At 39.8% G+C, this 11,194-nt stretch overlaps 1 protein-coding gene across 1 annotated transcript; it reads left to right on the top strand.

The window, feature by feature from the left end:
• The first annotated feature begins 936 nt into the window (after positions 1-936).
• Positions 937-8,589, top strand: LOC307011951 (polyunsaturated fatty acid 5-lipoxygenase-like). Its single transcript, XM_079638097.1, has 14 exons — positions 937-1,292; positions 2,344-2,542; positions 2,633-2,714; positions 3,128-3,250; positions 3,744-3,850; positions 4,005-4,177; positions 4,307-4,453; positions 4,547-4,756; positions 4,834-4,920; positions 5,087-5,256; positions 6,001-6,125; positions 7,702-7,802; positions 7,878-8,048; positions 8,132-8,589. Exons 1-14 carry the CDS (start codon positions 1,143-1,145, stop codon positions 8,309-8,311), a joined length of 2,025 nt encoding a protein of 674 aa, XP_079494223.1. The 5' UTR covers positions 937-1,142; the 3' UTR covers positions 8,312-8,589.
• Positions 8,590-11,194: the final 2,605 nt, after the last annotated feature.

Raw genomic sequence — 11,194 nt, 5'->3', positions numbered from 1 at the left:
TTTTAAGTACAATGAACTTGTATGTTTAAGATGTTTAAGTAATTTCAACTTTAAAAAATTGTTGAATCTTGTTTAACATAAACAAAGTCCAAGTTGAGTTGCTTAACTTATTTTAATGAGTTAAAACAATGCAAAAACATATGTTGTAATAACTTATTGATCATATATTGTGTACCATGACATTTTAATCAATCGTTTGGAAAAGCTATGTCTTTCCAACTATGTGTTAAATTGGGTTGAAACATATATTAAAGGGAGAGATTTTTATGTTAAACTTAGAGAGCATGTGTCTAAGAAACATGAAACCCACTGGATTTGTCGTTGAAGGAGCCAAAACTCCAGAAAGAAACCAAGACTCAGTCGGGGGCCAGTGGCCCATGAACGAACAGTGATTGCAGGTATTCACTTTGTGTAACGTTAGAATGAAGCACAGCAAACCTCAAATCGTATACATTGATTTCATTTCGTTGTGCTTTTCCTTTGTATACGATTTGAGGTTTGCTGTGCTTTATTCTAACGTTACACAAAGTGAATACCTGCAATCATTCAGTATAGAGACAACTGTGAAAACGTGCTAACTTTAAAAATATTATAAACGGTTACGAAACCATAAACACTTGAATACTGTAAAAAAATATTTTCATGATTTGCTATCACAACTTTTTTATCTTTTGTCACATCATCTAATGTGGTTCAGATAACTATTTCGAGTTTCTATTTTTGTAAACAATCTCCATTGTATTAATTTAAAATTTAAAATTTGAAAAATAAACTAAAAATGTCTTAGGCAACCAGGTAACTTACTTTTTTAAATTAAACCAACAATTTTTTCTTTTTTCTTTTTACAGTTTATGCATTGACAATACAGTAAATGTACCCTTTAAAAAATCCATTAATCCTGCTGTGACTCAAGAAGCTTGATTCTCAGTTCCGCGCATGAATATTCATGTACCTCCGCCCACTGAAACCGAAAATCTCGCAACACCTGCATCTCTTGATAAAGACCACAAAGGTATCATCACAAGTTAGATTGATAGACCACACCCCAATACAAAGGGCAAATCAGAAACTGAATTTAACTTTAAAAAGCCACAGGAGTGAGAGCAGAGAGTCAGTTATACTTGTCCTCGCATCTGAGCACCATGTTCACGTACACAGTCTCTGTCTGCACTGGTAAACAGGAGTTTGCTGGGACTATTGATCATGTTTACCTGACGCTGACCGGCACGGAGAGATGCAGTGACCGGACTCTGCTGGACAAATCCTTCTTTGAACGGTTCGCAAGAGGAACGGTAGGGGTTTTTTCTCAACTCGCGTAGGCTATGTTATTAAATATAACATAAAAAATAGTTTATCACTTATCAGATAATTAAATCCTTTTTTGTTTCCTCACAAAAAGTGAGAAATCACAGTCTCTATGACCGTTTAAAGTTTCTCCAAACTGCATTTCTGTAACCTTACTTTTCCCTACCAAAGCTTCCACATATTTCTTATTCACAGAAAAATATAGTCTTGGTAAACAAACTTGAAGACCCTTAATACCAAACTTTGGAACAGTATTGTATAAATCATTATACAAGAACACTTTTTCAATCAAAAAATGTGTGTGTGTGTGTATATATATATATATATATATATATATATATATATATATATATATATATACACACACACACACACACAATTAGTTACATTATTTTGCCAGTAGGCATATTTGTAAATAAAATGAATTTGTAAACCTCAAATTGGTTGTTAATTCTATTCTGTTAAAGGACGTGAAGTATCTTTCTTTTTATCAGAATTACGTGATAAGAAAAAAAGTTAGAAATGCAAGAATAAAGTGTCAGTATTGCAAGCTATAAGCTCGCAATTCTGACTTTTTCCTCCCATTTCAGACTATTTTTGTATAAAAAAATGAGATTAATTAACTAGAGCATCCTGACTGCAGTGAAAATTGGGGAAAAAAGAATTTAAATAAATACCACACCAAGGGACTTTATGCACAGCTGCACTACTTCCTGAACTTTAGCCAGCTCCTTTGTTTCCTGTCTGCCATTATTGGACAAACTGATTAATCCAGGTGTGTCTGATTATTGTTGTTGGTCAGGCACACCTGGATTAATCAGTTTGTCCAATAATGGCAGACAGGAAACAAAGAAGCTGGCTAAAGTTCAGGATGTAGTGCAGCTGTGCATAAAGTCCATTAAATCATCTTTATTTTTGCACATAACCGGTGTGATGTCCAGTAGAGGCCGGTTTTACTTGAAACGGGCCTCGTAACAGAAGGGCCACCGAATTGCAAAGGCCGCCTCTGGTCATGTCTAACAGAAGCTGTCGTTAAAGGTGATGCCCATTGACGTCCATGTGAAGGAGACCCTTGGAGACATTGTGCTGGTGAAGCTTGAGAAGAAGAACTTCTTGTTCAATGATCAGTGGTACTGTAGATGCATCAGTGTGACGTCTCCCTCTGGAGATCGCTTTGACTTCCCCTGTTATCGCTGGATCGCGAGCGAAGAGGCAGTGGTTCTTCGAGACGGCATGGGTGAGTCCTATCCCGATTCCCGACTCTGTTCATTCTCCAGTCCTGAATCAAGCAAGTCACAAACACTGTAATTAATGTGTGTTCCTTTAGCTCGATTGTCTCACGAGGATAAAACCAGTTTGCTAAATGATCACAGACGCACAGAACTGGAATCCAGACAACAACTGTTCAGGTTTGAGGCCACAGTTACAATCCTGAACAATACTCAATCATTTGGTGTAAATGTTGTCTTTATTTTCCCCCAGATGTTTTAGTTTACATTTACAGTTGAAAACACGTACAGGTGAAATTTGAATTCATAGGCATACAGCTTATGAAAACCCCAAATTCAAAATTAGAATATTGTGAAAAGGTTTTCATAAGTTGTAAGCCATAATCATCAATTATAACAAATAAAGGCTTGAAATATCTCACTTTGCATGTAATGAGTCTATATAATATATTAGTTTCACCTTTTAGTTGAATTATTGAACTTTTGCACAATATACATTTTTTTCCAGTTTCACTTTGTATACCGTCATTTCACTTCTAATTTGTGATACCAAATATAATTCTCTGAAACGTTAATGTTGCCTTTTCTTGAAGGTGGAAGGAGTGGCAGCCGGGTTTCCCCATGAGTATAGATGCCAACTCAGGCAAGGAACTTCCTCTTGACGTTCAGTTTGAAGCTGCAAAATCTGTGGACTTCAATGTAAACTTCATTAAAGCGTAGGTTACACAGTTTGCATTAATCATCCCTTTGCCCGTATCCCTAATAATATGCTATTATTGATTTCCATTGACACTGTTGGACTGCTGAAAAGCTCAATTCACCACAAAATTCTGTAATTTACTCATGATGTTCCAAACCTGTATGAATGAGCTAAAGATATTTTGAAGAATGTTGGTAACCAAACAGTTGACTAACCATTGGCTTCCACTTTTTCCCCCTACTATATATGGAAGTCAATGGTTACGTCAACTGTCTGGTTACCAACATTCTTCAATATATATATATATATATATATATTTTTTTTTTTAGTTCAAATGAAGAGAAATTCATACAGGTTTGGAACATAAGGGCGGGTAAATGATTTTTGGGTGAACTCCCTTTAAACAAGGAAATATCCCAAAATAAATTGAGAAACAAGTGTAGCTGAAACTGAACCAGAAAATCTGGTTATGAGCATTCAACTGTTTTACTTGCTGTGAACTCTTTCAGGATCAACAATCTTGGTCTTAACAAACTTAAGAGCTTGTTCCAGAAATCTTGGACAGATATTGAAGATTTTCAAGAAATATTTATGACAATCAAGGACCCTGTGTCAGGTTTGAATAGTTTCTTCAAATGTTGTTGTTTTTCTAATACAAAAATGAGCTGTCCAACTTATTGTGGGGGAAAAATAAAATCAAACGGGCAAAGACACATTGTTTGCATACCCCTAAACTCACTGGCAGCTGTCTTTATTATTCCCTTTGACAGAATACGTGATGCAGAACTGGGAAAAGGACTTCATGTTTGGCTATCAGTTCTTGAACGGCTGCAATCCTGTGATGATCAGTAAGTGCGTGAATCTTCCAGACGAGTTCGCAGTCACACAGGAGATGGTGAAAGGCTCCCTGGATAGAGGTCTCACACTACAGGAGGAATTAAAGGTCAGAAAAGAATGCTTGGTCCTTTGCAATTAAAGTTGCCAATGGTCAATTCTGGACGTTAATGAATGATAATGATCATTTCTCCAGTGTCACACTATGGCTCCAACACTAAACTCCTCTCTATTACAGGAAGGAAACATCTACATCGCAGACTATGGGATACTGGAGGGAGTGCGAGCCAATGCCACAGACCCGAATACCCAGCAGTATCTGGCGGCTCCCTTCTGCCTGCTGTACAAGAACAGCCAGAATGAAATCTTGCCGATCGCGATTCAGGTGCCTGTCGAAATTATTTAGTAAAATATTACTTTAAAAAGTTGGTGCTTGGAGTTTTTACCAAATATTGTTGGTTTACTTTCTCTGAAACAGCTCAGTCGCCAGACCCCTGCTGGGGGGACGAACACTGTCTTTCTCCCAAGCGATAATCACCACGACTGGATGCTAGCCAAGATGTGGGTGAAGTCCTCTGACTTTAATGTACACCAGCTGGTCACACACCTTCTCAGGACACACATGACATCTGAGGTTTTTGCCATTGCCATGTACAGACAGCTCGCTGCAGTCCATCCTGTATACAAGGTAGATTTTGGCTTACTGCTTTATTGAAGCCCAGTGTCTCTCAGACAATCATTGCAGCCTTCATGTTCTCCTCACAGTTACTGATACCTCATGTCCGTTTCACCATTGCCATCAACACTGCGGCCCGTGAAAAACTCATCTGTGAAGATGGGATCTTTGAGAAGGTATCTTTAACCCTGAATAACGTCATGTTTTTTTGAGGTCTGAGGAGGCATACAGTCTTTGACTTGAGATTATCATCTAGCTCTGGTGTCCGTTTTGTAGACTTCTCTACATTTTTGTAGACACTTCTTTAGTCTTAAGATTCACTATTGTCCTTGTGTTTCAAAGGCTAATGCCACTGGTGGAACTGCAATTGTGGAAGTGATTCAAAAGGCCATGAAGACTTTAACCTATAAGTCTCTGTGCTTCCCTGAGTCCATAAAGTCTCGAGGAGTGGAAGATCTGCCCAACTACTACTACAGAGACGATGGCATGATGGTCTGGGAGGCAGTGAAAAGGTACTTGATAAAATGCATAATTTACAGATTTGTCTGAATCACTCCCGGTTCAGTTTTAGGGTCACGGTTTCGGTTTAATGTGCTTGTATTGTAATGAATAAGGTTATGAGACAAATTTTAGATGCCAGTGAAATTTCACAATTCTCAATTCCAGTTTTGATACCACAGCTAAAACTACTAGCCATATATACATACACACACACACACACTGTATATTAAAGTTATTCAGCCAAGAGCAATGTTTGATTAACATGTAAAAACAGAAGGCAGCAGCACATATATTCGTTGGTGTAACTTTAAGACATAATGCATGGATCCAATACACTGATACTGTACACATGCGCTGCCTTTCTCGACTGTTTGCTTTCTCGTTTTTTAGGATACTCGCCAAGATAGGCATTTTGATCATTGTGTGAATTTGTCCTTTCAAGGGCAAGACATGAAAGAACTCAATTTAGTATTACACATACAAAACTTTTAGCGTGCATGTGTTCTCTTTTGTGTCTTGCTCTTCACGGTTTTAATTGGGAAGGCTTAAAAACGTGTGCAAATGATAAAAAAATTGACAATGCAGCTTTAAAAAAAAATTTTTTTTTACCAAACCATATTATAGATGCGTTGTCAGATTTGAGATTAACCACCGTGCAAATGCGTACCAAACCGTGGGTGGGTTCAGTTGTTGCATTTGACACCAAGATGTATTTCTACATTTGCTGATTCATCTTTAACTTGATCTTCCTCCAGTTTTGTTTCTGATGTGGTGAAGATCTGCTATGACAGTGATGAGACCGTTCAGAAAGACAAGGAGATTCAAGCATTTGTTCAGGATGTTTGCTTCTCTGGTATGAAGAATTGCCCGAAGAATTGTGGTGAGTACAGGATCATTTAACTAAAAGGTAAATGTGTGAGGGTTAATGTGTTACACCCTCAATGACCCTGCGAGAAGTCATGGGTTCAAATCCCGAACGAGCCCCCAATTCTCACATGCCTTCCCAGTCTAGGGAGCGGGTAACAAAGGAATTCATGGAAGGAAAAAAAGCTCTCCTGTCCTTTCTCAGCATTACAAATTAAAGTTTATTTGGTATATTCAAAATACAAAAAGGAAAGCTTCAAATAGACTCCAGGAGGGGACCAGACCAAAATAACAAACTGTTCTGACTTTGAGGGAAGTACTTTTCTAAACTATCACAATCGTCAAAACTCCCTCTCTAACCAAAGACAGGAGAAAACATGGACATTAACCAAAATGGCATCTGCCTTCCTACTGCTTCCGAAATAACAATCAAATTAAGTTAAGTCCCTCTTTAAGGGCGTTTTCACACCTGAAGGTCTGAACCAAAGTTCATGTTTTGATACATTTTATACATTCGTTAAGTTTTGGTTTGGTCTCATTGTAATTATGCGAGCGCACTAAAGAACTTTACATGACATGCTTGCGTCCTGTCGTCATCTATGTGCGCTGCATCTCGACGCTGATTGGTTTGTAAACGGACGTGCGCCTGACGCCAGCGTGTTGACAAATCGGTGGATAACTTTGACAATGAATGAACAGACGCATATCCTTGAAAATATATTGTTATTACGGCATTACTGCCTGCAGCACCAACTCGTCGCCGGCAGGAAAGGCGAAGACGCCTGCAAGCGTTCGACTTATGTCGTCAGAACATATTTAAAATAAAAACGTTATCTCCTCATATGCTACCACGGCTCATTTTTCCTGCCATCTTCGTCTTCGGGTACACGGGAACCACCGCAACTTCCTGTATGGTCTGAAAGTCCGAACCTTACAGAAAATCTTTGTTCAGTTTGATTCAGACCGAGATTACCTCTTTTCATCGGACCAAATTTCGTCTGTGTGGTCCGGGGAAGTTTTCACAACTAATTTTGGCTCGGATCAAACTGAAAAGTCTGAAAATGTGTCAGTGAACAAAACCCTAAATAAAGTCGTCATCAGTGAACTGTTGTACAACAAGATTAACACACAACAATGGCACTTGCTAAAGTCTGGGGCAGGAGAATCCCGTCTCCGCATTCTGAAGACAAAAAGGCTTCTTCACACTTTGATTGGCTGCTTGTGGATGAAGCTGGAGAGTAAAGAGGACACCAGCAGCTGATGGTAACTAGAGCCGGCTAGTCTCCATTGAGAAGGCGAGCAAAAACATTCCACATTAAATAAAGTAATTCACCCTTTACCGGAAGTTTGATTGATGGGCAATCTGATCAATCATAAGGTCGAATTGCCACAAAACAAACCAGACACGAGAGTTAGCAGATTGACGTCGGTGAACTTGAACTTAAATGGTGTATTGACCATTGTAGGTCTTTGCGAACGGTCAATTACGCCCTGGGATGTAACATGTTTACAATGTTTGTATGCTAGCTTATGCATTGTTTACATCACTCTTAAATGCATACATGAAGTAAATACGTAGCCAATGTTCACAGAGTTTCCGGATTCCCTGACATCTCGGGAGCAGTTGGTCGAGTTCCTGACTGTTGTGATTTTCACAGCTTCAGCACAACACGCTGCAGTCAACTTTGGACAGGTGAGTTTGCACACACTTTTCAGGATGAATATAAACTATCTATAGGCTGATATCTGTGTGTGTCCTGTGTTTCAGTATGACTGGTTCTCCTGGGTCCCAAACAGCCCTTCCACCATGCGGAAGCCCCCGCCCGCTCAGAAGGGCCAGGTGGATATGAAGTACATCATGGAGAGTCTGCCGGACCGCGGACGTTCCTCTTGGCATCTAGGAGCAGTTTGGGCCCTCAGTCAATTCCAGGACAACGAGGTTTGATGACTGATTCTTCAACTAAAATTGCTTCCTACAAATCCGTTGATGCATTGTTTTGATTGTGTGCAAAACTTCTCCAGCTGTTTTTAGGCGAGTATCCCGATACATACTTCACTGAACAACCGGTCATGGAAGCCGCTAAGATTTTCCGGAAGAAATTAGCTGAAGTGACCAACATCATCAAGAGCCGAAATGAGAATTTGCAAGTGCCCTATTGCTATCTGTCCCCAGACCGAATCCCCAACAGTGTGGCCGTCTGAGAGGACATCGGTGGAAATTAGCAAGCCCTATTTGCAGTGTTTTTTATTTATTTAGCTGCACGTATTTCCTTTCTGTGGTTTAATCTTATGATTGTTTTTTTACAAATGAGTGGTAAGGGCCATTTCAAGGTTTTGTAAAGTCACAGGATGAAGTTTTGAAGCAGTATTTGGTTTTTACTTTGCTTGTGCTTTGGTATAAAACATGTTGAACTTGTACTGGTCAGACGAAACATGCACAACTAAGATTATTCAATAAACCAACTCTCATTTTCACCATCATGTCGTCTCTTCTCTGGCTTTCTCAGTCAAACTCTGTCTGATAGTAGGCTGTTAATACAGTTGGTGACTCTTTTCTGTTAACAGGTTTGACTGACAACCATATATTTTTTCCACAACAAATTTCAAGGGTTAAAGACCCACTGAAGTGCCTTAGAACATACCGCTTTATATGATGCGTTGACGTAATTTCCACTGAAACAGGAAGCTAAGGTGGGACATATAATGGCCCCTCCCCCTTTTCAAACAGCCAATAGCGTTTAGTTTACCTCACACTGCTCATACTTGACAGCACCATGGATGCAAATCTGAGCGCTGATGATACACTGGATAGAGGTAGAGCTGTGAATAATTTCTAGCCATTTCATTCCTAACCAACGTACAGTTGGAAAATGGAATAAAACTTGAGCAACCAAACACACATCTCCAATCAGTGGTGTAATTTTGTTTTAAAGTGGGTGGGACAGGTGTGTGGGGGGTGTATTGTTGCTAAACAATGCTAAGATGTATGTACAATGTCTATATAAATGTTTGGAAAAAATAACATTTACAATTACAGAAATCACTTTCAATAGTACATTGAGTTTAATTTGCCATTTAATGAGATCTACTAATATATTGTTAGTGCCGAGAATTTTCACATGAATAAATCCATAGATCTGCTAGCATCTGTAGCATGTGACCTTTATGGTCTAATGGCAGAACATTTGTCAAACTGGTTCTAATCCGCACTTGTATGGTGTTCTTTCTTTTTTTTCTCATCCAAACCGAATGTGTACATCAAGCAGGGACACGTTTGTGTGCATTTTGTTTTGTGATTTTGACCGGAACATTTATTCATTTAGCAGAATAAATGCCTTGGAACATTTACTCTTAGTTAGGAACAAAGCCACAAGAGAACACTATCCACGCCCCTGATAGCAGTGGCAACGAGCTCAGCAGCTTGAATTAAAATAAAACATTTAAGGGCTAAAATGCCTCTTATTTGACTAGGAACTGAGAGTATATCAGAGTATAGTTCCTAGTCATATTGGTCTAGAAAATCGCAACTTTTAATTTTCTGTCAGTCTTAGTTAACGATGTAACTACAGAAGAGTCAAGTTTTAAATAGGAAAAATATCGATTTTTTTTTTTTTAGAGAGATGCTAATGGTGTAATCAGGTTTAGCCTAATGATCTATGCAAAAAGTGTTACCGCCAGACTCAGAGATCGGCTGAATTAATTAGAAAACAATAAAACTTAACTTTAACTCTAGGGGAGTTGGAAAATTAGCCAATTTCCAAAAAAAGTGGAGTGTTCCTCTAATGTGGGCCCACAACTTGCGCCCACATCACACAAACCCCCTTTGCTAGCCTGAAACGTAGTTTGAGCGTGTTGAGGCAGAGTGAAACGTAAAATGGCCACTTCACTCTATAAGAATAAAAAGGTGTACCTGAGTGAGCTTGGCAGGAGTTAAACATTTCTGTCACCCGTCAGTCAGATCCATCCACGTGACGCTGTCATCAGTTAGCAAACTCTGTGATGTTCCCGAGATGCCAGATAAAATAGCGCAGAGAGAGCACTGGTTTATTTCTGTTAAATAGACTCAGAACTGCATTGTTTGAGTGTTAAGCTGAAAGTTTATAGATTTACACTAAAAGTTGTATACATTTGTTCACGTTTTAATTAAACCTTGGTGAAGGTGCGGTGACCGCCAGTGGGATGGAGAGCTCACGGCCGTGCTCCTGGGCAGAGGAGGGGTAGCAGCCATACGAGAGTCAGCGGACGAGTGACCGCTGTGGGCCGGACCCCGCTGCCGTCCACTGTGATGGGGAGCAGGGAGCAGAGGACTCGCTGCCGGCTGCCCTCATCCGGACGAGCCATCGCCGTCCACCAGGAGGCGGTGGAGGATAGAGCCATCCACTGAAGAGCATCAAGTACCATCATATGGCAACGCGAGTGAGAGCCTCTCGGCTAGTTGAGGACTGAGTGTGTCTTAGAACCGGACCAAGACATTTTTTTCCCCCTCTCTCATCTCTGTCACTCGTCTTCCGTCTCTTTTTCTCTGGCCTCATCTGTCCTTAGCTCCATGTGCCTCGGCTGCCGGGACTGGGAGTAGAGTACAGTGCAGTCGTGTGAGTTCCCCCTGGCCTGCAAGCAACACCTTTAGCAGAGACAATATGGTCCACATATTTGACCTGTGACTTACAGAGGTGGCACTTATTAAACCTGTTATTAAACCTCTTATAAAAATAAATAAATAAAGCAACTTGATTTTAAAGAATTAGTTTATTACAGACCAATCTCGAAAATCTGTCAAAAATACTAGAAAGGAAGTATCCTCACGACTATGTTCCTTTTTAGAAAGAAATTATGTTTTATTAACAAGGTTCAGGAGGAACACGTTCTAATGATCAAGCAATCAAGTCACTCCAACCAGCTGCCATCAATCAGTAATCAACAGATCCACTCAATCAGCATGAGTAAAGCCTATAAATGTTCACAGTCAACTCATCCTTATTCCTCGACAGTTTTCAGCATCCCTCCACCACCCCATCTCCTCACACTTGCATGGCTATCTTGCTAACCAGAGACGGGGGGAGTACTCTGGGTTCGGGCCCAAATTCC

Source organism: Phoxinus phoxinus, assembly GCF_949152265.1.
Source record: "Phoxinus phoxinus genome assembly, chromosome: 15".
In the NCBI taxonomy this organism is placed as follows: domain Eukaryota; kingdom Metazoa; phylum Chordata; class Actinopteri; order Cypriniformes; family Leuciscidae; genus Phoxinus; species Phoxinus phoxinus.
The sequence above is the reverse complement of the archived record's forward strand: the minus strand, read 5'-3'. Positions and strand labels throughout refer to the sequence as shown.